Genomic DNA, 27,987 nt, shown 5'->3' with positions numbered 1-27,987 from the left:
ACATATTGCTATATAACTGCATTGTAGGTGTTTATATTTTCAAAATAAAGACTTGGTTTTTTTTCTTTTCTTTTGTGTTCAGGCAAAGCCAAAACCACCTATAATCACGAGGTCCGACAAGGAAGCGTTTGCTGCTGTCCCGAGGATCTTGTTATTGCTTTGAAAAGCCGATTATTCTCACTATTTGCAGACAAAAACAAACGACAAATTGCTTTTCTTTTATAATCGTCTTGGTAACTTCGGGAACTACAGTATCTTTGCTTTAGGCTTCGATATAGTCGCTCCAATATGTCTTCTGAGGAGTTTGAAAAGCTGCATGAGATGTACAGTTCTCTGTATGACGAAGTGAAGTTGATGCCTGAACGAGCGCAGAGGTGCCAGGGAGGTAAATAAACTCTTTATCTATGATGCAATAGTGACAGCAGGATTTGAAGTTTCAGATGTTTATTGTTCGCCTTGTGGGCGTTTACTGCATAAAAGTGTAGGACAGAAACAAGACATATATAGGACAGAAACAAGACATATATATATATATATATATATATATATATATATATATATATATATATATATATATATATATATATATATATATATGAGAATGACACTCCCCATACAGCATATATTTTGAAGTATTTGCATGTATATTTGTATTCATATTTTTTTGTTTACATAACGGTAAATGAGTTTATATACAAATACACAATTCATATATTAAAATATACAAAGTACACACAGATGTATTATGTGAACAAAAACTTTTATTTTGGATGCGATTAAACATTTGACAGCTCTAGTATATATGATGTGTGTGTAAATAATTATTATTATTTCATTGTTTAATATTAGCACATTAATGAGATTAGTTCCTTTTTTTTGTCCAGAGGAAAGGAAGAGAATTGTCAGAGACTTTGATGAGCGTGTTTCAGAAACTGAAGAAGTGGTAAGTTAGATGTCAGTCTGGATTGATGCCACTAATTAAAAGCACAGGTTGAAAGTTTGGGCAAAATTGTAAAATTGACTATTAGGCTAAGAAAAGTCACGTTAAAATTTTTTTCTAGTAATTTGTAAACTTCTAAAATCCTATGTAAATAATTTGGCATTGCAGTGTATTTTGTATCTCTCTCTCTCTCTCTCTCTCTCTCTCTCTTCTTTGATTTGTCAGATGTCATTAGCTTTAAGCAATAGTTAATGATGGGAAAGTGTCATGTCATTCTGTTCTTAAAATATTTTGGCATTAACAGAGTACTGTTGTATAAAAAAATACCTTTTAAATAGTGAGACCTTTATGACATTTTCAGAAGTTTTTATTCAATACGACAATCATAAGAGGACACAATTGATCATAAAGCCAGCTATTCATTGTAGTATATCATGCCAAATTTCTAAAAAAATCTAGATGAGGAAATAAAATTGTGATGGTCTCAGCAGATTGGGTGTGGTTTGACAGCTCATTTAACCAGAGAGGAGAAGAGAAGGTGAAGGTTTTGAATAATTTGCATTTAATTTGTGGTTAATTTGATTTATTGAATATTGTACTGTAGAATTTTTTAGACACCAGGTGGCAGTAGTGCTTCAGACAATCAGGCAGTGTTCTGAATCTCACATTGTCTGTACAAGTCAGTAATGTTACAATGCACTGGTGTTGCATGGTGTATGTCGTTACTGTTATTTAAGTGTGAAATGTATGTGCAAAACAATTACACAGGACATTAGCTCATTCATATTATTCTCTCTTGCTTTATTCTGTTAATAAATCTGGGGTACGTGAAATAAAAAAAAGACAGTAAAGACGTTTATAATGATATAAAGAATTAATATTTATCTTTATATTATCAAATAAATGCTGACTTTATTCAGCATATTAGCCTTTGACAAAATACATTGAAAAAGGTTTTGACCAAAGATGTCTTGGGCTCTGACTGACCGCCTCGTGTGAGTTTATCAGTGAATATGTGATGTCTCTCCCAGCTTCAGGGCATGGAACAGGAGCTGTTTGGTGCTCCGTCATCCTTCCGAACCCCCATGTCAACAAAGATTCGACTGTACCGCCGAGATCTGGGCAAACTGCAGAGAGATATACGCCTCGCAGCAACACCAGGGTTTTCTAGTCACATCGGAGATGGCAGACAAGGGCTATATACCGCTCAGAATGACCAGAGTGTGAGTTCAGTTTTACTAGTTCTTTATAAATAACTATCTATCTATATTTCTATCTATCAATAAAAATTCTGTCATGAATTGCACACACTTGGGTACATTCGAACAAAATACCAGCATCTGACATGAAAACTTTATTGAATCAGTACGTTAATAATAAATGGCAATTGGAGTGGAATGAATGTACACGTAACAATCTGTGTGAGATAAACCCACTATTGAATCAAGGCATACATTTTTATAATTTTGATATGATCAGGTTGTGCATGCAAGGTGTCAAATTGGTCATGCAAGACTCACTATTTTTTGTCTATTAAAAGGGAAAGATGTGGGGATCTTTTGTCGAGTGTTTTCATTGATTTTAAAATGTTTGTCATACATTAAGCTGTTCTTAATATTTTTTCTTTTTAATATTTTTACTATACATATATATTTGTACTTATTTATATGTATATAATTTTAAAAAATGGTTATCTAGTTGTTTTGAAATTAGATGTGTGTATGTATATCATTTAATTTACAAAGAAGACATTTTCCTTCTTGCTGCTTTGTACTTAAAGTAACTGTTGTTTGTTTCTAAGCTATATTTACACTTTCTTTGTCACAACTTGCTCAGTTACACAATGATGATTTCTAAAAGTTTTCAACATCTTTCAAGTTGGATCTAGTTCTCATCCAGCTAGAACTGGCTACAAACCAACTCCCACTTTTGCACCACCACAAATGGGTATTCCTACAGGAAGTACGTAAATGTGTAGATCTCTATCTTCCATGTGTTTTTTAATGACACACCTTAAAGTTGCTTGCATTCCACAAGTTATGTGATCACAGTAACAGCCTGCTCACCTTAGGCTACAGATAATGCTGTTATGAAGCAAGTTGTAAACGAATCTCTGTTTAATAACAGGGTGCTAACAACTTGAGGGTTGGAATCTTATGTGACCCAATAGCAGACATCTAGTGTAGATTTTTTTTGTTTTGTTTGATTGAGGTGGGTCTAAACAACTGTCAATCTATTTATTATTAAAAGTTTGTTTTATATAGCTTTTTTCACAATATATACACTACCACTCAAAAGCTTTTAAACAGCAAGATTAAAAAGTTTTTAAAAGATGTATCTTCAAAAAGAACATGTACAAAAGATGTACATCAAAAAGATTCTGAAATCTTTTTACTGTTTAAAAATCATTTTAACACTGATTACTGATTTGCTGCTCAAAAAACATTATGTTGAAAACATAATATTACGTTGTTTTTGTTGTTTGTTTAAGTGCTTTTCTTCTGAACATTCTATTTATCTAAAATGGAAATTATTGTAACATTATACATTTCTTTTGATAACTTTTGCTCAATTTAAAGCATGTTAAATGGGATAGTGTAGAGTGTTTCAAAAGCTTTTTATTTCGGATAAACGCTGATGTTTGGTTCTTACTATTAGAAAAATCTCAACTGTTGTGAACTATGATGATGATAATAATAATAATAATAATAATAATATAATAATAAATGTTCCTTGAACATCAAGAAATCTGCATGTTAAAATGATTTCTGAATAATCATGTCACACTGAATACTGAATAAGACTAATAATGCTGAAAATTTATCTTTGATCACAAGAATAAATAATATTTTAAAAATCCTGAAATAGAAAATATAGAAAATATTTTGCTGCATTTTGGATCAAATAAATGCAGGCTTGGGTCTTGAGCAGAGAATTTGTTTCTAAAAATATTAAAAATCTCAGTGCTTTTGACCTGCAGTTTCATTTATTGAGTTTAAAAGACACCGCAAATGTATTTCAAAGTTACACCTTGTGCTTATAAGGATTACAATATAAGAATAATTTCTGGCAGTTACGTATATTAATCAAAGTTAGTGTCAGTGTTATGCAATTCTAAGAAATAAAACTGGTTACCTAGGCTCTTAAACAGATCCACCCAGTTTGCCATAAACACACAAAACACCACTCTACAAACAAAGATGCCTGTTGCACCGGAATGGAGTTTTTTTTTTTCACTGTTGCACTGTTGCGTACGCACAAGGTTGCCTTGAGCAAGGTCATGCATTATGTCCAAAGTGTCGTGTTTCTAAACTCTTTGAAACTGAGGAAGTAAAGGTCATCAGAAAGACATGGAAAAAAAGAGAATATGCTTCCTTTTGAGTGGACATTTATGAGTATTTTGTGTGTCTGTCTGTGTGTGTGTGTGTGTGTGTGTGTGTTTGGGCACTTGATTCAATGGCAGTCAAAAGAGCAGAAGTCAACAACAGTCAACAACTGCTCACTTATTCATCAGTCTTAAGTTCGATACATATTTTTCCCATGACTTTGTCATCTTTCTTCAGTAAGACATTCTAGAATCAAGACCATGACAAGTTTTTAACCACTCAAATCAGCACTGAGATAAAAAAAAACAGTATTACATAATTTGAATCCAAGCCAACAAAGTGTCTGTAAATCAAACAACAATACAAAGACTATTCCCATGATAAATTGTGAATAAAGTAAATGAACCATATACGATAAAAAACAAGAAGCTGGAAAAGATAAGATGTTCCTGGTAGTGCAGATCTTGATGGTGAATGCCAACGCTTCATTTTCACTCCCTTGCCTGCAGACTTTTTTCACTTTCCATTCAATAAGAAATGTGAACAAAGAAGAGAAAACTGTGCTGTCGAAGTAATGTCTCGTGTCAGTAATTATGTGTGAATATGATATACATTGGCATTATAACCGAGTATGCTGCAGGTCTTAGTTAAACAGTGACTAATTTTTGAATTGTTGTTTGTTTTTGCAGACTCATCTGCAGTCTCAGCGTGCTTTGCTTATCCAGGGGACAGAGTCTCTAAATAATGCGTCAAAGAGTATTGAGCGAAGTCAACGGATTGCGGCAGAGACAGACCAGATTGGCACAGACATCATCGAGGAGCTCGGAGAACAGAGAGAACAACTGGACCGCACCAGAGACCGAGTACGAGAGCGATATCCAGGCCAGCGCCTATTGTTATTGCGTTTGAACAAGCAGATAATAAACTGCACAAGCAGAATGACTACAGTGCATTCACTACTTCTCTCTCTCTGCTCTTACCCTCACAATTTCCCTTCTCTGTTTTCATCATCAGTTGGTTCACACTGGCGAGAACCTGAGCCGGAGCAGGAAAATCCTGCGCGCAATGTCCAGACGGTGAGACTTGCACTATTATGTAACATTTTACATCACTAGAATTGTTTCCAAATTTCTCTCACAATATACTATGTCAAACCTCTTCTATCCCTGTCATTACAGACTTGTGACAAACAAATTGCTGCTATCAGTCATTATCATCATGGAACTGGCCATCTTGGCAGGGGTGGTGTACTTGAAGTTCTTTCGCAAGTAGGCAACGAGACACATAAGACTGCATAAGACTTCACCTTTCCCTCTTCTTGTTTCTAAAGATCACGGGTGTCTGGCCCAGTAACAGTGTGCTGGATGCTTTTGTGACTCTGAGTGTCACATGGACATGTATGGGTGGTTATTTTAAGCGCTAAACTGTATTAGCGTAAGTACTGCTCTCAGGGTGAAACGAAGATGGTGACCATGTCCCATTCAGACTGCTGGAGGATAAGGACCTGTACACAGATCGCCTGATGGGGTTACTCCCTTATTAGCTGTCTTGAACAAGGTGGATGTATGGATGGACGGTGTAAACGGAAGGATTTAGCGAAAGGAGTGACAAATAATATATATATGCAACCTGTCTGCGTTTGTAAACACATCAATCATTTTAAAGTGATGGATCACTTAAAAATGACTATTCTGTCATTATTTACACACAACAATACCATTCCAAAGCTTTTCATTATTCATACAGTGAAAGTCAAAGTGGTCCAAAACAGTACTGGACCCTGCTGACTTTCATTGTATGAACAAAAATGAATTCCTCTTAATTTCTGGGCTGGGAATGAGTAGATCATGACAGATTTTCATTTCTGAGTGAACTGTCCCTTTAAGTAATACTGAACTTTTAACAAAATGATCTCGATAGAATTACATTGTGTAATTACATTGTGTACATTGTGTAAAGACTTTTCTGTGACAAGTGTTAACGTGGCATTAAAGGTAACAGCTCTTAGGTTTCATTCTAGAAAATGGGTGTGTTTTCCTTTAGCTTTCCCTCCAATCAGTCAAAACAGACCTGAGTGTACTCCAGGCCGAGAGAAAGACAGCTATAAACATGCACGTCACTTGCTTCACAAGCCCTGGTTGGAAGAGGAAGGGGTGTGTTTAGCCTGTCAGATACGGGGGTAGAGATACTGTAAACATGACTGAGAATAAAGTGACACCAACACCTGCTATAGTGGAAATACCGGTGTCCAGGGCTGGTGGGTCACCTTGACATACTGACGTTTTGCCAGCTGACTGATGCATTTCTAGTCTTGTCAGGGCAAACAACAGAAGTATCAGTGGAGAGCAGTCATAAGCAGTTGTATGTTTGTGATCGATCTGTGGTGTACACACCTGTTATACATTGTTTATAATCTGCATCACATTCTTTTTAAGTTATGCTGCCATTATGGTATTATATGTGGGGAGCAGCATCAGTTGACTTCAGTTATTAATTTATTTTTATTATTTATTAGTGTCACTTACCAATAAATTACAAGTGAATGTTACTGTTAATTATACTTAGGTTGAATTATTTGGTCAATTAAGCTTTAGTAATAGTAATAAATTAGTTTACTAATCAAGTTGGTAAACCTAGGTGCGTCTAAAATGAAAATGTTTTCACATTGTCTTTTAGGTGTAGCCTTCCAATGAAGTGAGTGTTAAATTAAGATTAATCTCTGATCTAAACGCTTGTTTTGTCATACAATTACTAAATTAAATGATTAATCAAATGTGAAAGTTGCAAAACATAAAAAAAAGTCCAGAGCACTGTTATAAGGTCTGCATATCTTCCAATGACCTATTTTGTTAATACCTAAATTAATTTCAATCCTTTTTTTATATTAATAAATTATTACTTAGCCTGATTAAGAACCGCTGATCAAACTTGGTTTTAGAATTTGCCATTTTTAGTGTTTGCTAAAACAAATAACCAAATATAACTTGTCATTCTAAACAGATATATAAACATAATTTTATTATATTCCTTAAATCTGTCTGATTCATTGTGAAACATAGTTACAGGCTTAAAGTATTGGGGGACCAGGTATGCTATTTCATTTGGAGACTGATATACTGATTTATATGAGGGGCCTAATAGAAGATAGTGTCCTTATAAATTCAACAAAAAAGAAAAGTAAATAAATTAATGTAATAACCTAATGGTTTTCTTTTTCCTCAAGTGACTCAAACTCTTCTGTAGCATGTTGTCCATGTATAGGCCAACAGAAAAACAGCAAAAGAGGTTGGTTATTTCAGATCTGTGATTTCTGAAATATTTCACCTTTACAGTGTCACTAACTCATTTAAGTTCCCCAAATGTTCAGGTCATCCAAAAAAAACAAATACACCAGAGGATAATGTGAATGTCATAAGGAATCGGTTCAACACTGCAGCTGGAATTGCTCATCAGTTCAGTGCTGAACAGAGTAAGGATCTGGCTCGGCGTACAGAAACTTTGGACTGAAAACCCACTCTTCAGGTACCAAACCTTTCTTTAGCAGAAATAATCAAAAGGATAGGTTAACCTAAAGAGCATACAGTGTGGACAGAGGATAATTGATCCAAAGTTCACTTCAGTGATGAAAGCGAGTTTAATTTATTTGGGTCTGATTATAAACGTGTCACGCAGTGTCAAACTGGGGAAAGAAGTCAGTAAAGGTGGAGGAGGAAGGGTTTTCTCCAGCAGGATTAGGGAAAAGTTTGGGCAAGGTCACAAACCAGTCAGCCTGCAGTTTTTATGTAGGGCAATGCCCTGTCACAGCAAAATGGTAAAGCAGTTAATTGAAGCTGAAAATACCGAAATAACGAAACGGGCAGCCTAGGTTCCTGATCTAAACCCAACTAAAAATCTCTTGAATATCCTTGGTAGAAAAAAGCTGCAAAGAAAACCCACTAGTCACCGAACCGAAAAGAAAAAGGGTGGACAAAGATCGCACCAGAACAGTGTGAGAAACTAGTCCTGTGGCCACCGATGTGTTGAAGTCATTCTACGCAAGAGTCTCTTCCTAATTTTTGACTGCTAGTTGTAATTTTTCTTCATGCTAGTGGTTAATTGTCTCAGTGGTGTAGGGTTTTTGTTGAAATGCACATAAAGAAGCTGGTGGATGTACATTAACTGCTACATTCAATAACTTAATTTTGATGTCTGAAATATGTTATTAAAACTTTTTTTATACATTTCATATAAATGTTTCTGTGAAATGGATATGAACTAACAAACAAAAAGGTATGGATTATAATTGAATATTATTTTAGGTTTAAGAATATTTGTGAATCTTTTCATTTGATGTGTTCATTAGTCAGTCTGATATAAATCAAAAATGAGTCAGTCTGTCTCCAGTATATTTGTTTATTGCAACAAAACATTTTTACTGAAACAGAAAAATGTGACAAATTAATGTATCCTTCCCCAAGAATATACTGGTACTGCTGGTAAATTCAGATCTGAAAGAGTGTACAAAATGTATTTGTACATGATTTTTCAAAAGGTTTATTTAAATAGACATGAAAATTACTAAAATAACTTACTTCAAATGAGCTATTTAAAAAAAGATCACTCGGTTCCAACCTAACTAAAACTGTAGGATTAAATTAGCCATTAAAAGCAGTCCCACTATACAAAAAACAAACATAGAAATACAATAAAAACCAGTTCTGGTCCAAAAGTGCAAACATGTTCCAAATTAAAGGAAAATCATTCAGTCCACCACAGTAAAGAGTCACCTCAGCTTGCAAAAATATGTTAAGCACATTTGCTTTTAGATCACTTTTTCCCCGCAGTAAATCCCAGAATGATCAGGGTTACCCACTAATCCCTTAACAGCTGACAAATGTTAAAAATATTTATGTTTCTGCTACATTAGTCCTCAAACAGAGAATCCAGATCTCAGCTCTTTTTTTTAGCCAAAGCAAAATTAGTGGTAGGCATATTAAAATAAATCTCGCTCATGTGCTTATAGCAGCACTTCACCAGTGAGGTGACCATTTTTTTTTTTTGACCAAGACTACAGTAAACTTCAAATTTAATCGTTAGTCTGGTGCTCAGTCTCTGCAAATCCTTAAGTGTCGTTCTTTTAGACTTTGGAATGCAAAGTGGTCGGTCTGTCAAAGTCTTCGACGAAAGTGTTGCGCTCTAAAGCCGCAGCTCTGTGTCCTCTTCTGGTTCTGGAATCTTCGGGAAGGCGACGTGTGCACCTTCACGCGTCTGACCGAGAGCAGATGCGATGACATCAACGGCTAGGCTAGTCGTGGCCTCCACAGCCTCAGGTGTTGCTCCTAGTGTGGGGTTCACTTCAACCACATCCATCACAGAGAGTAAACCTTTGTAGTATGAAACAAGACATTAGCATGAAAGGATTTATCTGATTTCAAAGTCATCCGTGACATGAATGGTAGATCTGTACCTGTGTTATGGATCTCCTCTGTTACGTAGATGCCCTCTCTATAGGTCAATCCTCCATTAACGGGAGTTCCAGTGGCAGGAGCCAGGGATGGGTCAAATGCATCAATGTCAAAGCTGAGATGGATTGGCCTTTGTTTTCTGACATAAAAACAAATAACAGTGACAAGTTACGTAAGTTGTTTGCCTGTGGTGTAGTTACACAGACTAAACTGAGATTAAGTGCTACATTTTATTTAAAGGTGACATTTAACATGCAAGTCAGGTTAAATAAGGCCGCTTGTGAGTTCTCTACAAAACTACTCTGCCCCCATTTACAGAGTTCAATAGCACACAGGACTACATGGAGAATAAACAGCAACATGCAATTTGCTGCCAGTTGTTTACAGAAGCACCATTAGTAGATAAATAAGTGTGTATGTTTTTTGCAATATCACTATACCTTGCCAAAAGGTGATCCAAAGTGACCTCCATTACTCTCTGAATGCCCATTCTGTCAATATCGCGCATTGAGAAATATTGGATTCCCAGGGTCTTTAGGATAATACTGAGAGAGAGCAATGAAATCAAAATTGGTTAGTAAAATGAAAGCATTAATGCTGGTTTCTCTTTTTATATATGCAATACACACACAATGTATGCATTACAGTGGATTCACCACTTAACTGTGTCTGATTTAGTCACAGATTTACGTTGTCTTCATCATAAACATTCACAGGTAATGTCACTTGTATAAATAGCCTTGGATTGTCACAGTTTGTGATTTAGTGGTATAAGCTTTACAGAACATGCAACAGGTGCCAAATCCTGGACGACAGAACATAGTGTGCTTACTGCTCGCCTGGATCCACATCTCTGAGGCCAATGTAGACCAGATCTCTGGCGGACAAGAAAGGCTTCATCCAGGAAAATCCAGGAACTTCTGGCATCTGCAGGTAAGAAAAGAGAAGATAATGTACTTAGACATTCTAAATGGTTTTCTGGAGCCAAATTACTAGTAAGTGGAAAATATCAGGTCCAAGTGTTCCTTGGAGATAACTATGATATCAACAATTCTTCTAGATGTTGACGTAGTTTTGCGCATGAATGCTAATCACCTTGTTCTGCAGGTCCTTGAGTAAGAATGCTACAGACTGGCCGTGGAGGTTTCCAGAAGGTGAAGTCAGAGGAGTGTTGATATCTGCGTGAGCATCCACCCATATCAGACACAGATCAGGGCACTGCTGAGCATGACCTTCTACTGAACCAATCGCCAAGCTGCAGGGAAGAAAGCACTACAAATGTTAATGTTTGATGATTTTGGTCTTTAATAGAACATTTTTTAAACATTACATATTTTTTCATTTGCCAGGTCAGTTTTGATTTGGAAAATATTTGGATTAAGCTAGCTGGAAATCTTCAGTCTGAAAGACGATCCTTGACTTTTCAGAAACAAAGCGATAAAGCTGGTCTCAGTTTAGCCAGAGCAATACAATGTTCATTTGTGCTTGTGCCAAAAAGACATAAATGGAAAGACTAGTGGAATAAATAACTAATTATAAGCCCTCATAACTATATACCAAGATCAAAGGCTTTGTAGATAAGTGTGTATTTTTAGCCCAAGACTTTACATAAAGAACAAAAATTGTGTACCTGTGGTCTCCCCCCAGCATGACGCAGGTGTGTCCTGCCCCCACCGCACCGCTCACAGCTCCCGACAACATCTGATTGGCACGTCCAACTGTGCGTGGGAACGGCACGTGCATGAAGTGCTCATCTTTTTCTAGATGCTTGAAGGTCAGGTCTCCAAAATCATGCACAGCGTAATCTACAACATGACAGAACATATAAATAAACCAACGAACATGTCAAGGTTTTCTTCACATGACCATAACAATGAACGTTGGTCTTAAAGCTTCCACACCTTCTGAATGCATGAATCTGACCGTGTAGTGCCATATAGAAATGTAGGTAAGAACCCCCCATAGGTGGATACTGATGAAGGTCTAAACAGCTGATGGGGCCCAGGATGACAGAACCAGACTAGCCAGGGTGACTTTGTGAGTGTTGAATTACTTATCAGATTTTAAATGACCAATGATGGACTTGCATACCATCAAGTGGCCTCTTAACAGGAATAGATGTGAACACTGTGGCCCAGTTAGTTTAAATACGTGTTTTTTAAATACTAGATGTTTTTGATTAAGTGTTGACCATGATAGAAGCACAAGGGATGGTCATCATGAGCTAGGACAGAGGTAAGAGTTAAATTTGTTAACTGCATTAAAAGACTTTAGGTTCATGTGCACTTTTGCTCAACCAAATTGAGCATATTAAAGTACATCTTTCATGTGTAATTAATAAAACACCTCACCATATGCAAGACATTTACAACCAACAGTTGGTAAAGAGAGCAAGACATCTATATTTGTTGCATTGGATGAGGTAAGCTCTGATATAGTTTAGTCAAGAATGCTTGCCATATAAGGTGCTATGGTTATTTTGACAACTCCAAACACCTGATGCCAAGCGCCTTGCTAAAGTGATGTAATGATGATTTAACATCTATAGATTGTGTGCGTTCATGTATATACAATATATCTATATCCTCTGTGTGTTCGTGAGTTTTCCGTAAATTCCGATATTATGGTTTTTCCTCAAGCAATTCAACGTCTTAAAGTGTCCCAAGAAAAATCCAAATAAAACGTCTAAGAGAAACACGTCTGCAGAAGAGCTTACGGGACCAGAAATGTACACGGAGCACCGTTTTCAGCGAAAATAAGAGAAAATCATCCACGGCTAAGGTGAAACGGGGTCTTCGAGGCTGTGTCGTAAGTCATTTGTTCATAACCGCCGACGGAAAAAATCTCAGGCTTAAGATAGCAGGAACTATCGCATTACATGGGGAACATGGAGTTACGTAAAGCAAGCCTGCGCTCGGCACGATGTTTATGTGATTAACAGCTGACTGACTGCAGGCGAGACTGACGAGGTGACTTGCACATTCCGACTAGTAACTCAGGAATGACATGACTCTGAAGCATTTGACTTTAAAGGCGAATAACTCTTACGGTTTCAGTATTTTTACTTTTACCGTTTGTTAAAACAGTGGCCATTTGCCATGTCAGAAGGAACACTCTGCTAGCGAGTCGATACTAAAATTAAAAACGTAAGAATATGACCCTCTCTGCACTCGGTGACAGTAACGTGGACGCTCGCGTGCTTTTTTACAGTTTGGCACGGACGGATACACTTAAATTAAAGGAGAAAGCCCGCCAGCTTTTTCGTGTACAAGCGCGGTAGGTTATGTATATTAACATTATTATTGAGGAAAAACTGAAAAAGTCATTTTGGAATAGAATATTTCGCATTCGTGACCTTTAATGCTTCTTGTATTTTGTTTAACTGCTCTCGTGTGCTTGACTTTCAAACATTCAAAAACTACTAGTTTAGACAGCGTAGAATTTTCTTTTCTACCTCATTCTTTCCAGGCAAAAAAAAAAAAAAAAAATGCACGGCACATTGTTTATTTAGTTCATAAGAAATAATTAATTATGGAAACTTGTAATTAAAAACCACGAATGTTCTCTAGTAATTTGAAGCCACCGGTCCCAGGGCTTTTGTTACAGGGTCCTGCTTTCACATTTACTGGCAGAAGTTAATCCACGGCAGAAACCCCATGACCTCATCAGGTTCATTTATGACTAGCTGCAGCGACCCAAAATAACATCTGCCTGAATTACGCTCCACGTCTCTTTAGACGAGTCTGCAGCCTCATCTGAAACCTTATACTCACTACAACCCTAATGGCACAAACATTAATAAATGCATTAAACATATACCCCCTCCCTATTCTCATTCGGTTTCTAGAACCTTAGTTTTACTTGTAATTTCTGCACCTCTGTAACAAATCGCTTTTGTTAAGGGTCATTCACACAACGCAGGCAACGGAAGAAACTTGCCACTTAAGTTCCAGGGACACATTGTTTAACGGCTGAAAGCCGCGTTTTTAACTAGAAAAAGACAAAGGAAAAGCAGCGCAGTGAAATGCAAAGGTCTGTGTGAATGGACCCATATATCATTCCCGAATTAAAAGCAGCTTTGAATAGATTCGTTTGCAAGATCCCCACTGCGCCATCCCCACTAAAGTCTATTGTGAATGATAATACCCTATTGTTATGTGCTGCGGCAGGTCGACTCATAGCATCTCTGAATGAGCGGAGGACCTGCGGCGACTCACGTAGTTACCCACTAACTTCTTCACCGACCATAACGCGTTCATTCACAATATATCAGTCATAAAATACTACAGCCAAACTATCCTTCCTACATAAAACAGTTTGTGAAGTGATTTGTCAATCCATGCACGTTTGGGCCGTTGGATGATGTAACAGTTAATCTAGCGCGCTCTCTCTGATTCGCAGCGGTGAGCCCGCCACGAATATCCTTAAAGAGATAGTTCGCATTAAAAGCGAAACTCGTCGCGCTTTTAAAGTTTTATATATTTATCGTCTTGTTTCAAACACGCGTGGCTTCTTTACAGAAATTACTTGAGAAAAGCAGAATGACAGCCTCGCTCGGTCATCGTGCAACTTTGCAACGAAAAATGATGCAATAAAGTGAATGGTTACTTCGGCGGTCAGTCGCCATCCTTTGGAGGATAATGACAGACTTTCCATGTTTGGGTGAAATATCCCTTTGAGTTCCTATCTATCTATCTCTTATATACACCTGTATGTCTTAATCTATCCAAAGTCTTTCGAGTGTTATAACCTATAAATCCATCTGTTTATATCTATCAAGATAGAAACATACACAGATGACATTAATGATGTACCTACCCAGATTTGAAAGTCTTTCCACCAAACCCGCATCCCGGATGGCTTTTGGTCCATGTTCCACCCCTCTCCTTTTCTGATCATAAAAAAGCACCGTCACATCACTATGTTATATATCTGCGAGTTCAAGTTAAATAGATAAATAGATAAATAGTTAAATAGATCTATTTATCCTACCTGTCCTTTGGAGAACGGAGCTCCCAAAATGGCAACAGATTGTGATCTGTTCTGCTGGCAGGAACTCAACGTGGATCTCAATAATCTAGACAGTGGTCCTCTCAAGGCCATGCTGACTCAACCGGAGAGGTCTGAAATAAAATAAAGAAACGCAGGGGAAGGTTGTCTCAAACGAATAGTCTGCCGCCCGGTGTGGCTTTTACTCTTCTGGCGCAAGACCGGCTGTTGAATCTCAAAGACCTGCCACGACGTTTTTCTTTAAGTCTGCCAACTTAATTCATATTCATGAGTTGGTGACTAGCGGAAGGTAGAGCTCAAAGCCACGCGTTGGTATATTTATACAAAAAAAAAGACCGCTCCCGAAAATCTAACAATCCTTCAGCATCCAATTGTTTGAGACGGCTTCGTCCGCTCAGTGCGGCGTGAACCACGTTTTTCTATTCATAGAGCAGGCAAACCTGCGTCACACCCGATGACACACCTCCCTTCCAGCCAATCAGAAGCTCTGCCTGCGTGGGTTTGTTTCGATGAGCGTGGCTTTGGGCGAATGAGTGGCGTGAGAGACGGGGTGCCTTTTTTGTGGTGTTGGAAATTTCCATCTCTGTACTGTGGACTGCATATGTTTTTTGGCTTGCCTAATGTCTCGTCAACAAATTCCCATCTTACAGATACATTGGATCAAAACAGATCCAGTGTCCATAGCATGTCTACATGACTGAATATTTATGTTCTATAGAAATGTCTGAAATACTAGTGTGACGAGGTGTGGCAAGTTGTTGACAACTTTGCTCTAATTTCAGTTGCACTACTAGCAAATAAACGGAGGTTGACTTGTAAACATAACTGCATAATTAATTGAGATTTCCTGATTGACAAGTTTAGTTTAGCTGAACACGCATGTGTAATAAAGAATATACCCCCACCCCCTATATATTTTTAGAGAGAGAGAGAGAGAGAGAGAGAGAGAGAGAGAGAGAGAGAGAGAGAGAAATTAATAAATTAGTAATTAGAGTCTTCTGCTATTTGGCTCCATCTGGTGGTAGTTTCGTTTTTTCTTTTTCTTTTTTTTTTTACACGAGTTCGCTTCTCTTATAATCACGACAGGGTTGCATAGCCATATTACATTTGCATTTAATGTCATGTTGAAATGGTAATGCATTTATTGGCCGATGTGATCGCGTCTTTGAAGTAGTTTGCTATCTCTATAAATAGAAAGTCAGCTGGACGTTTGGTGGCGCTGTAGCATTAATGTGATGATGTGTGCTGCATATCAAAACATTTCCGGGATATTTTCTCCTTTTGGCGGAATGTTTTTGGTCTTTTGTCAGACGCACAAAAGCTCCATTCCTCTAGGGGGCGCTTGCCGGCTCAAAAAACTGAATTCTTAATTCTATCACATACACATCTCAGTGTGTTTTTTATTATGCTAAGCACAATATCAGTCTAAACACGGTATTAAATGAAAATAATTAATTTAAACGATTTTTGCTTCCGAACTTGTAAAACCACCGTTCGTCTCATCTATCATAAAAATGAAAAAACCCAAAACAAATGTGATTGGTTCATCCCGGTTTGCAAAGAGAAACGTTTCAGGTACCACGTGACAAGGCCGCCAACGCGCTGCTTTAGTAGCTCAAATTTAATTAACTGATAATATTTTAAACCCGAACTATCACACATTTAATAATCGATAAAGAGAAAATTCTCTTTAGAAAGCGTGAGAAATATAGCAGCCAACCCTCCATCCATCATAGGTCACTATAAGCCCGGCCCATCTTTTCAAACAGTTTCATGCTGAGTTGCCATTCTTGTTTCAGACGTTATTTTTTTTTTATTTTCTATGGATGCTCTTTATTATCAGAGGAACGCATGACCAAATCAAAAGAGAAACATTCAATATTTTGCTGAACGTGGCGCCATATATCCATTCCTGTGGAGGATAGGAGGTCTTGTTATTTTCAGCGGCGTTGATACTAAAACCGAATTGGGTGAGTCTTAATCAATTATATAGTAAATACAGAGGAAACATCCTTATTTTACAGCCGGCCTCCTGCTTTAAGTAGGGTGTAATGAAGTGTATAGATTTGTTGTGGATGTAATGGGTGTTGATTCGTAGGATTCATATTAAGATGACTTTTTAGGGCCAAACGCTCTTTTGAACTGACATAAAATCTCTCTGACAGATCGGTGTATCAGCAGACATGTCATTTCCTCATCTGAACCAGATAGCCCAGTTGCCCCCTGGCATTTCCCCCACACAGTTTGCTGGGTTTACCACCACTGTTCCTACAGGTATGCCACTAAATATGTATATTCATATATGTTGATATTGAAGTTCTTAATCTTTGTCTGTTTTTATTTTTCCAAAGCAAGTCCGATAATCCCAGTCCCCGTGGGAATGATGACTCCATCACCAGCAGTATGTAAAGAAACCGCTTAAACATTAGTTTTGGTTCACTTCATTTGTTTTGAATATCAACCAGTCTGAGAATAATGTTTCAAAGACAATCAGTATAATGTGCCATGCATGCCTTAATGTCTGAGAGCTATGTCATACACAGATCCTAAATACAGAGACCATACCAGATCCTAGTGCTTTACTCCTGACCATTTAAAATAATAAGCATGCAAGCCTGTTATGCATCTCAACTCAGATGCATGGAACTGTCAGAGAGGTTGTGTTTATTATACTCTGTGCAGTTGTACTTCACAGTTTGTTCCTGAAATACGCTGCAGGTTTTGGTACAAACTGCAGTGCCAGTGGTTCAGAAGCTGACTAAGGACTCCATTGGCACCCGTAACAAGGACTTGGAGGAAGGTACAGGCAACAACACAGGACCTACCACTACAGTATTTGTGGGGAACATCTCAGAAAAGGCTTCTGACATGCTGGTTCGGCAGTTGTTGGCGGTGAGTGCTTGGATTCTCTCTATGGACAGAATTTAAATGTTCCTTTTTAAGTTGATTAACATATGTGTTTTTTGACCTGATGTTCATGGGAGTGTCTGTGTTATTTAGCTCAGAATGTTTTCATTGTCGGTGTGTCACTTCTCCTCTCTTCTGCAGAAATGTGGTTTAGTCCTCAGCTGGAAAAGAGTCCAGGGGCTTCTGGAAAACTGCAAGGTATATATATAATAAAAATATATATATTATATAAAATGTAAAATATATAATAAACATCAGTGCATAGTGTAACAGTCAGTTAAAGTCGTTATTGACAAAGATGTTATTTGTAAGTTCTAGCAATGCATTTTTTTTTTTTTTTAAGAATTGGTATTTTCAAATTTCGTTTGAGTGTTTTAGGCACAGCAGTTGGGATTTTTTTTAAAGGATCTCTATCCAGGATTGTGCTGGTAATTGTTAACATGGGCTGTCCAAACAGGAATATGTTTAAAAATATCAGACCTTCAGCTTTCTAAACTTGTCCACCCTGTCTGACCCATGTTGTGAACTTCATAGATCTTCATGTGTGTGTTTGTATGTGTAGCTTTTGGTTTTTGTGAGTACAAAGAGCCAGAGTCCACGCTGAGAGCTCTCCGACTGCTTCATGAGCTGCAAGTGGGTGATAAGAAGTTACTTGTAAAGGTGGATGCGAAGACCAAAGCTCAGCTGGATACTTGGAAGGCCAGTCAGAGGAGACGAAATGGGGTAAAAAAAAAAAAAAAAAAAAAAAAATATATATATATATATATATATATATATATATATATATATATATATATATTAGAATTTAATTAAGCTAGGATATATTAATTCGTATGAAGAGCATGATTGAGTACCAAATAAACATAATAGAATTATGTCTGGAGCATCCTGTGACAAGACCTGAGTAATGGTTACTGATGCCATAGGAATAAATAATATTTTCAAGTGATAAATTATCTATATGCTAAAATATTTTGTGATTTATGACATAAAACGGTTAATTTAAACTGAAACTGTTGAAAGCATTCATATCATTCATATGATTTTGTTTTACCTTTTTCATTGATTAAAAGAGTTTGTGCATATCAGTCTCCGAGAACATCGCAGTTTAAAAGGAGTCTGTAAACCATGATAATTATCACATACCAATACATGTTTCCTACACAGGCTCCTCAGACTGGAGAAGAAGCTAAAGATGAAGAGAAAGAAGAGGTTCTGGACGAGGAGACGGAGCGGCGTGATCAGATGGTGAAAGGTGCCATAGACAGTCTGATTCGGGAGTACTCCAGCGAGCTCTCAGCCTCCTCACAGGATGCTGAAGCCCATCAACGCAAGAAACGCAAAGAGAAGAAGGAGGTATTTGTAATCTCACCGTGGTAACCATACCTGCCATCTCATAATGAAATACTAAAACATTTTCCAGAAAGTTTTAATCAAATAAATACTCTGTAATCATTTACTCACCCCCATGTAGTTTCAAACCTTGTATTACTTATTTATTTACACTTTTTCAAAAGATATCATATGGCGTGCTCATATGAATTCAGAAAAAATATTAATTAATTATAGCATTGAATTCAGTGAAGTCCTAATTTATGGTGTTTTGTTATAGCGTGGGCTTTTTTTAAAGCTTGATAGCTCCAGTCTCCATTTATTGTAATTGCATTGAAAACATCGATTGATATATTATTAAAAAGTATGTTGTTTTAAACATAAGAATGAATAATTTTGGTGTGACTGTTGATTTAGATTTGACTCATTTTTAATTTATTACGATTTAATTTATCTGTTCACATGGTCTAATCGGTTTGTCTGTTTTTTTTCCCCCCAGGATGATATAAATGCCATGGAGCTAGAAGATGACAAGCGAGACCTGATTTCCAGAGAGATTAGCAAATTCAGAGACACACACAAGGTAACACACTACCTTCTTTTTTTCTCTCTCTCTCTCTTTTTCTTAGCCTAGTCTGTGGACTGAAGACGGCCACATCTAGAGTACTCTAAACTCACATTATTATAACTGAAACTACACCTAAGTAGAGTAAATTAACACAAATAAATCAGTAGGAATTTGAGAGATCCTGCCCATTTTCAGACAGCTGCATGAGGCATTTTTTAAAATCCAAGAAGCAACATTGTTCACGTTTATTATTAATAATGCCTCTTTAGTTGAGTTATTTCACCTAGGAGCATCCAAACAAAAGTTCTAACAAAGCGAATGCTTAGAAATTTGTCAGATTACAACTTTAGAAGCTGCTTTCTGAAAGAATGATTGTAGAAAAGGGATTGCTGAGGCTGAGTGGCAACAATGGCAGCAGATGGGCAGGGCCAGTTCAAGCTAGATTTACCACACAAGAAGTGCATGAACAAACTGTAAACCTCCCTCTAAAGCTAATCTGTTCATTAAACCCCACCATTACGGTAGAGGTCATATGGTGACTAAAGCAAGATGAATCTCAGAGCTTTGGAAAAAGTTGCTGGAATAGAGGATGTAAGTATGAGCTTCTTTTTCTATTCTTCATATTTTGGGCGCCCCCTTCTGGAGGACACGCAAAGGAGCAACTGGCTCTGGGTCTCAGAAATGTGGCGCTGAGTATGCCTTGGTGTTAAAAAGACCCGCTGAAATGTAACGCACTTTGATGTTTTGACCCCAGGGGACAAACTGTAATGCTGAGTGTGTGCGTTATGCAGAAGTTGCTCAATAAACCATATTTTTGGAAGGTGTTGTGTGGGCAGAGCTCAGTGAACCTTTGTGAGTCCTCTGTGTAAAAGCGTGGTTTTGGTGAGAAATGCAGTACTGAATAACCACTGCAGTATTTTTCACTGCAGTCTGAAGGGGGCGCCCTTTCACAGCACGCACAAACCTGAAGATTCCTCAGGTAAGAAGTTTAGGTATTTCTTTCTTGTCCCATTCCCTCTTTCTCTCTGTTTCTATCTGTTGATTTTTTTAAAAAAAAATCTGCATTACATTAGATACTACAATACAGTACGCCTGAATAGAATTGGCCCTTGTCTGATTATTTAACAGATATGAAGAATCATATTTTTTGTTCTGCTTGATAGGTCTCTAATCATTTAAAAATGTATTGCCCGTTTATTGAGACTTATTAAAGTTAAACTATATTGAACCTGACCGCAAACCAATAACTTGAAGAGACAAATTGTAAAAATGGACCTAAGGGTCAGTTCAAAGGGAACAAAAATGACATGGGCAGACTATTTAAATGTGTAAGTGGAAAAAAAAAAATCAATAAAGTATAGAAATAATAAAATAAAAGCTAATTTCTCAACCAGGTTTCATTGTTTATTGAAAGGTAAGTTCACAAAAAATATACTTTGCATTTAAAATTTTTGACTCACTAAATTTCGCCACAGCATCAGTCCCACATCTTTTCAGTCCCAATTTTTTTTTCTCATCTTTTGGTCATGCTCCTCATTTCTCTCTCTCTTTTTTTTTCTTGCATTTCCTCTCTTTTGTCAGCGTTCACCATTCAGAGCAGAGAGTTCTTGTCTTCAGCAATCATTCAATAGAGCGGAGAGTATCTGTTCTATTGCCATAGCCATTCGAAACTTGTTTTTTCTGTAGCCTCTGTCTCTGCATGGTCAGCGTCTGTATTTATATTTGTTTGTATGTGTTGGGTGACTGAGGCCTGAGGGACAACAGAAGACGACACTTGGGTGAGATTCCACCTCTCTGATTTCATTCATTTTGCCAAAGTGAATGTATGTGGATGATACAGTGTTACGGACCTCTGCAAAAAAAGTAATTAGAAATAATAAACAAGTTCCATACTAACATAAAGAAGTATAGTATCAAGTCAATTTCATACCCGAGGACTGTCTGGCTGGTAGGTTGGTATTTGTGTGTATAAAATGTAAAGGGTCAGTTTGTCTTAAAGAAATGGACAAAGAATACCTTTGAAGTGTAAATGTAGCCAAATAATCTGTTGCTGTGAATGATGTTGTTGTTATTCATCAAACACTGCTGTTTGCCGCTTTTACTCTTTTTAGTTTTGTTTCTTAATATTTCCCTAATATTTTTACTGCCTAAATTAATGTTTATAACGTGCTGTCAAATTATTGAAATAATCACATCCAAAATATGTTTTACACAACGTGTGTGTGTGTGTGTGTGTGTGTGTGTGCTGTTTGTATAAAAATACATACACGCATGTATGATTTATATTATGCATAAATATAAAAATATGTTCCATGTATTTCTCATGTTATGTGTGTATTTTATATATACATATAAATATACTCAGTACACATACATAATGTTAACACAAACTTTTTTTTTAATGCAATTACAAATTTTTTTAAAGCACATTAATTAGAATTTATAAAACATTAGTTTTTGCTAATTATTGTACAGACTACACATTTTATTTATTTATTGTATGACGGTATATTTGTATTAATGTGACCATCTCAAAATCAGATGTCTACCACAGACAACTGTGTAATCTCTTCAAGTCATTCATATAGAAATCCTCTTTAGTGCAGCGTGGCCTACCGTGAAAATTACTATTTGCTTTATTTTAAATATTTCAGATCTTTTCGTTTTTCTTGTTTTCTCCAAAATCATGTGTAGAAGGATGAAACTTTATGTTGGAGAGGAATACTGTGTGTGCATCTGTTTGAGTGTAAGTGTTGAAATCATGAGATATTCATCATACTGAGACACTGGCTTCATTATTTAAACCTCTTTCTGTTTCCAGGGAGATTCTGGAACTTTGCCCTTGTTCTATATGTGTTCTCACACTTACATGAACTAATATCTCTCTTTCCCCACCGGAACCCTGCAGAAGCTAGAGGAGGAGAAGGAGAGAGAACGGCAGCAGATTGAGAAAGAGAGGAGAGAAAGAGACAAAGAGAGAGAGCGAGAGAAAGAGCGACGCGATCGGGAGAGAGAGAAGGAGCGGGAGAGAGAGAGACAGAAGGAGAGAGAAAAGGAGCGAGAGAGAGAGCGAGACCGCGAACGCGAACGAACAAAGGAAAAAGAGCGAGAGAAGGAAAGAAGTCGTGATCGCAGTAAGGACAGAAGCAGATCAAGGTGTGTATGACTACAGAAACTGACCAAAATATTTCCTAATAAAGTTTTGTTTTGGAATTATTTCCTGTTTCACTTGAAAATAAGTCACATTAGCTAATTAATTCACAGCGAAAACCATTTGATGTTGTTTTTAAAAGATGTCATGAAACCAGAATTAGTTGCTTTTAGTGGATCTATATCAAAGAAGTCTACTCGCTAGTCTACTCCTAAAATTTTATTTGTATACATATTTGAAATGCAGAGGCTTCAGGGAGAAACAAACTGAAAAAAAAAATGAAAATAACTATTTGTTTAGCTCCTTTCAAGTACTTTCTCATGTTGCTTCATATGACAATGCACAGGACGCACAAAACTGTAGTTTATAAATGGTTAACAAAAATAACGTTTTAAAAGTAACAAGTAACTAAAACTAAGAAGGAAAAAAAGAGTAAAACAAAAACAGTGTACATCATAAAATATTAATACAATGTATTTTACATAAAATTAGTATAAGATATATTTTAAAAATGTGTTAAGGAAAAGTGGGTAAAGTATTTGTAATATTTCATGACATGAAGTTTAGTCTTCTGAAGTAGAATATTTGAAATTTCTGGTACCGTATATGCTGTGTAAGTGTTGTTTATTGTCTGTAAGTAGTGTAATTGGTAGTTTCTAATGTACAGAGTAAATGTGTGTGTGGGCGCGATGTGTTCTGAAGGGAGAAGAGTCGAGAAGAGAAGAAAAGAGAGCGCGAGGAAGATGAGGAGGAGGCATATGAACGACGGAAGCTGGAGAGGAAGTTACGTGAAAAGGAGGCGGCCTATCAGGAGGTATCAAATGGAATCAAAAATGCACCGTTTTAGATGATTATAATAAAATTTCTTTCTATTTGCACATTAAGAATTTGATCTACTCTAAATGGTTGTGTTAAATATATTCGGTTTTGGTTGATGAGAGAAAATCTGTCTTTTCAGAGCACTTCTTCCGTTTCTAGAGTTCTGCAGTGTCCTGCTTCTAGACCATCTGCCCTCTTTTATTCTCAAATGCAGGACAAACAGATCTGTGCTTTTAATCGAACACAGTAAGATAATGTGATGTTTGTCTTTTACAGCGCCTGAAAAACTGGGAGATCAGAGAGAGGAAAAAAGCAAGGGATTACAGTAAAGAAACCGAGAGAGAAGAGGAAAGGCACAGAGAGATGGTAAGAATAAATGTATAAAAACGATTAGCTATCAGAGTCTATTTATACACATGATGATAGAGGTAAAAGTATTTTTGCTAAAATGGTAAAAAAAAAATTCCTTTCTTCTCAGTAGGACAAACCATAATTTCAAGCAGTCATCCTTTGTAGCTGATTAGATTTAAACTGTTTAATGCATGAAGTAATATGATTCTAAATGTCTTTACTGTCACTTTTGATCAATTCAATGCATTGTTGCTAAATAAAAATTAATTCAATATGCTTTTTTAAATATATATATTTAATAATATAATAATAATTTTTAAAATATATATATATTTCTCTACCCAAGCCTTTGTGTACAGTAGTGTAAATATATTTTTACTAAAGCATTTTTTGCCGTCTTTTTCTCTGATTATTTTTTTGTCATATTTTTGAGTCATAGCACAAGGAAGGAAATTAGTCTAATGGCAGACTCTGTAGGAAACGTAATAACTACACAATCATCAATATATGTCTTGGCCCTAATTAGTTCCAAGAGAAAGTTATTCTGATAAAGTACTTTTTCCTCTGTAGACTAAAGAAGCCAAGCGCCTAAAAGAGTTCCTGGAGGACTATGACGATGACAGAGATGATCCCAAATACTACAGGTACAAACCAAATGAAGTTATGCAAATACTTGCATGTCAAGGTAATTGAATAACAGTGATGCAGGTTTTACACTGCAAGATTAGGAAAAAGTTCTCAAATAATTTTACAGTAGGTGACCATAGTTGAAGACAAACCCATATATTGTGTACTGTTGTTCAAATACATTATCTGACCCTGTTTATAATTCTTGTCTTGCTCACTTTTTGTCCCTTTCAGGGGCAGTGCATTGCAGAAGCGATTGAGGGATAGAGAGAAAGAGCTGGAATTAGATGAGAGGGACAGAAAACGAGAGAAAGATGAGTTGGAGGAGATCAGACAGAGACTCCTAGCAGAAGGACACCCAGACCCTGATGCTGAGCTTCAGAGGGTACGTGTGTATGTGCAGTTTTATGTCTGCGTTTGTCTGCGTCTGTGCGTCTAACTTTGTTTTTTGCCTTAAAGATAGAGCAGGAGGCCGAAAAACAGCGGCAGCCTCCTCTAAAGCAAGAGCAGAGCGAGGAGATGCTGCCCATCTCCCACGAGGAGCATCAGAGAAAAGAAGATGTGGAGCAGGAGGCGTACTCCTCAGACAATAACATCACAGACCGAGAGGAAGACGAAGAGGAGGACGATGATGACCGAGAGGTCAAGCCATGCTTGAAGCCCACACTCAGACCTGTTCCAGCGGCACCCTCTATCTCTTCAGCCAGTGGCAATGCCACGCCCCTCACACCTGGCAGCGAATCACCACAAGGCATCACAATGCATGAGAATGCCTCACACGAGGCCCCGCCCACAGAAGAGCTAAGGCCTAAAATAGGCCTCAGTCTCAAACTAGGTATGTGTGTTACTTGAACGATTTTAGCTCTTTCTGTAACAATCTGAAGAACTTAATACAAGGATTGGTCAAAATTCAGTTTAGAATGTAACAAAAGGTTTCGATTTTAAATAAATCCTCCTCTTTTGAACTCCTTATCAAATACAATCCATAGGAGAATACATGAAAAAATGTTACTGAATCCAAATTATGAATGGGACTGTACATTCCCCTTTTTTTTTTTTTTAAGGTCGTTCCTCTCATTTGCATCAAATTGTTTCGGATTGCATTTTGTCTCTCAGGTGCTGCAGGCAGTCCTAAATTGCCCCAGGCGGGAAGACGAAAGGCTCTTGCTACGGTGGACAGCGTATTTAATAAGTTTGATGAGGAGGAGGCGGAGGAAGCACCCAAAAAGAGAAAGCTGGTACCTCTCGACTACAGTGAGGATGAGAGAGGAGGCCTTAGCCTAGATGGAGCAGAGGTCACAGGGTCACGGCCTGGTGTAAACACAGAAGAGAAAAGAAAACACATCAAGAGTCTAATTGAGAAAATTCCCACAGTCAAACAAGAGCTGTTTAACTATCCGCTGGACTGGAACATGGTGGACACGGTGAGAGAAAACCCATTAGACAAGCTATTAGTGTGACTGCTTTAAATGACTGTTTATTTGTGTATTGTTGCTTATAATTGCTCATCATAGATACTGAACAGTTTAAAGTGTGTGCATGTAAAGATCTGATGACTGTTTTGCCCACACAGACATTAATGGACAGGAGGATCCGCCCCTGGATCAATAAGAAAATCATAGAATATATTGGAGAAGAGGAAGCCACGCTAGTTGACTTTGTCTGTTCAAAGGTGTGTTTTGTGTCTGTATTTTAGTTGGTAATATTGGCCGCTTTCCATTCTCTGTATTAATGTGTTTTTGTCTTGTTGCAGGTCATGGCTCACAGCACACCAGAGGGAATTTTGGATGATGTTGCCATGGTAAATAGCACATTTAAAAGTGGTTTGATATTTGCACATTCTCCTAATAAATAATATTTGGTGACTCTCACAGAACCTGTCATGTCAGTATCATATTTCACCCTTACTACATTACATTATATTATATAATAGAATGTGAAATACGTTTTTTTTTTTTAAACTTTGAATATATTTCTATTCATGACAGTTAAGCACATTTATTATTACCAAAGTAGTTTCAACAATAAGCATTTCGCAGACGCACAGTTTGTTTTTCTTTTCATTTTGAGGTGAATTATGACCTGGACATGTTTTTGTTAGATTTACCCTTACTGTGTTGATAATCATGTGTGTGTTTCCTACAGGTGCTGGATGAGGAAGCAGAGGTGTTTATAGTGAAAATGTGGAGGCTTCTGATCTATGAAACAGAGGCCAAGAAAATCGGCCTGGTGAAATAACATGAACTGAGAATGATAGAAACAAGGATAAAGTGGATCTGGCTTCACTCTCCTGCTTTTAGAGCCTTTAAATTAAAGTATGGTGGATGAACACCACAGACTGATGCACTTCAACTCTTCCTATATACTCCAGAGGATTAACTGCACAGCTACTGGTGTGAATGAGTGGGTGTGTGTGTGCCCATGTGCACACTGATGTGTGTGTGTGCGCACTGGTTTTTGTGGTTTATGGGGACATCATTTAATAATAAAAGTATTACATTTTAAAGGTGGTTTATGAGGACACTGCCAATGTCCCTATAATTCAAAGTCTTATAAAACATACTAAATGCAAAAATTAATTCTGTAAGCGGTAGGTGTTGGGAATTAGCACATACAGTTTTTACAGTATAAAAACCATTACGCCTATGGAGAGTCCTCATAAACCACAAATACCAACGTGTGTGTGTGTGTATTATAGGCATGTGCCAGTTGGTCTGACAGCATTGCCAAAACCGTGTAAACGTTGAAAGCTTCTTTCATGCCCAGATTAAATTGGGAGTCTAGTTTGGCTGGCTGTTTTCCATTTGACTTAGTTGTAGGTTTTATTTAATTATTTTCAGTCTCCAATTTTTAGCACAACCGATTTAAATCAGCTTACATTTTTTTTCCTGTTATTAACTGAATTCAGTTGGATTTGACTACCTACCTGCCTCATTACAGGGAAGTATGATTTTTGTTTTTGTGCTGTATTATTATACAAACAAACAATGTTTGAATAAGGATTAAATATTTCACTGTAAACAAGCTGAATGAAGCCATACCTGTGGAGATACGGGATTTTCTCCAGGTTTGTCTGGTTTTGCGGCAGTGGTTTTGAATGTGGTGTATTTTGCACATACCAGCCCATCTGAAGGTTTGTTTCCATGGTGATTGATTTGACTTTGAAATATTAAAATGTCTGATTTTCTAAACTAGAACCACTTCTGTTGCTACTTTCATCTTTTTTGCTTTTATAGTTCTTTATAATTATTGCTGATCACAGGAATCGCCATATAATTTACTTTTGTTGCTTTGTTGGTTAATACTTAACAAATCAGTGCTTCAGAGAATTGGGTAATTTTGTTTCAAAGATTCAAGTACTATTTCTCTAATTTTGTTCTCTGGACAAATACATTTTCATTAATGTTTGATTTACACATTTAATTAATTCAAGTGTATATATTTAAGTATATATGTAAGTATAAATATTTAATTTATTTTTACCCAGCAGAAACTTTACATTTCTTTTTAAA

At 36.9% G+C, this 27,987-nt stretch overlaps 3 protein-coding genes across 3 annotated transcripts; 2 read left to right on the top strand and 1 right to left on the bottom strand.

The window, feature by feature from the left end:
- Positions 1-95: 95 nt before the first annotated feature.
- On the top strand, positions 96-9,326 carry vti1b (vesicle transport through interaction with t-SNAREs 1B). Its single transcript, XM_043254991.1, has 6 exons — positions 96-385; positions 885-943; positions 1,972-2,163; positions 4,956-5,129; positions 5,281-5,342; positions 5,445-9,326. The coding sequence occupies exons 1-6, from the start codon at positions 289-291 to the stop codon at positions 5,536-5,538; spliced, it is 678 nt and encodes a 225-aa protein (XP_043110926.1). The 5' UTR covers positions 96-288; the 3' UTR covers positions 5,539-9,326.
- arg2 (arginase 2) lies at positions 8,645-15,134 on the bottom strand. The gene is made up of 8 exons (XM_043254988.1): positions 14,703-15,134; positions 14,529-14,601; positions 11,341-11,515; positions 10,806-10,965; positions 10,543-10,637; positions 10,151-10,255; positions 9,713-9,849; positions 8,645-9,629 (listed from the first exon to the last, which is right to left on the bottom strand). Exons 1-8 carry the CDS (start codon positions 14,811-14,813, stop codon positions 9,442-9,444), a joined length of 1,044 nt encoding a protein of 347 aa, XP_043110923.1. The 5' UTR covers positions 14,814-15,134; the 3' UTR covers positions 8,645-9,441.
- A 1,337-nt stretch (positions 15,135-16,471) lies between these two features.
- rbm25a (RNA binding motif protein 25a) lies at positions 16,472-27,672 on the top strand. The gene is given in 19 exon segments (XM_043254987.1): positions 16,472-16,690; positions 16,886-16,994; positions 17,072-17,121; positions 17,439-17,612; positions 17,769-17,805; positions 17,808-17,825; positions 18,190-18,350; positions 18,795-18,983; positions 19,459-19,542; positions 22,436-22,683; positions 23,381-23,492; positions 23,774-23,863; positions 24,419-24,492; positions 24,710-24,860; positions 24,935-25,310; positions 25,592-25,899; positions 26,049-26,147; positions 26,229-26,276; positions 26,621-27,672. Coding segments are annotated over 18 exon segments (2,403 nt in total). The 5' UTR covers positions 16,472-16,690; positions 16,886-16,903; the 3' UTR covers positions 26,714-27,672.
- The last annotated feature ends 315 nt before the right edge of the window (positions 27,673-27,987 follow it).

The sequence above is a fragment of the Puntigrus tetrazona genome, chromosome 13 (assembly GCF_018831695.1).
Source record: "Puntigrus tetrazona isolate hp1 chromosome 13, ASM1883169v1, whole genome shotgun sequence".
In the NCBI taxonomy this organism is placed as follows: Eukaryota; Metazoa; Chordata; class Actinopteri; order Cypriniformes; family Cyprinidae; genus Puntigrus; species Puntigrus tetrazona.
The sequence above is the reverse complement of the archived record's forward strand: the minus strand, read 5'-3'. Positions and strand labels throughout refer to the sequence as shown.

Coding starts and splice junctions, on each gene's coding strand:
- arg2 (XM_043254988.1), bottom strand. CDS start 14,813: ATGGCCTTGAGAGGACCACTGTCTAGATTATTGAGATCCACGTTGAGT. Junction 11,516..14,528: donor GGAAAGACTTTCAAATCTGG/GTAGGTACATCA, acceptor GTCATGTTGTAG/ATTACGCTGTGCATGATTTT. Junction 9,630..9,712: donor AGAGGAGATCCATAACACAG/GTACAGATCTAC, acceptor CATACTACAAAG/GTTTACTCTCTGTGATGGAT.
- vti1b (XM_043254991.1), top strand. CDS start 289: ATGTCTTCTGAGGAGTTTGAAAAGCTGCATGAGATGTACAGTTCTCTG. Junction 5,130..5,280: donor TGGACCGCACCAGAGACCGA/GTACGAGAGCGA, acceptor TTTCATCATCAG/TTGGTTCACACTGGCGAGAA. Junction 5,343..5,444: donor CTGCGCGCAATGTCCAGACG/GTGAGACTTGCA, acceptor CTGTCATTACAG/ACTTGTGACAAACAAATTGC.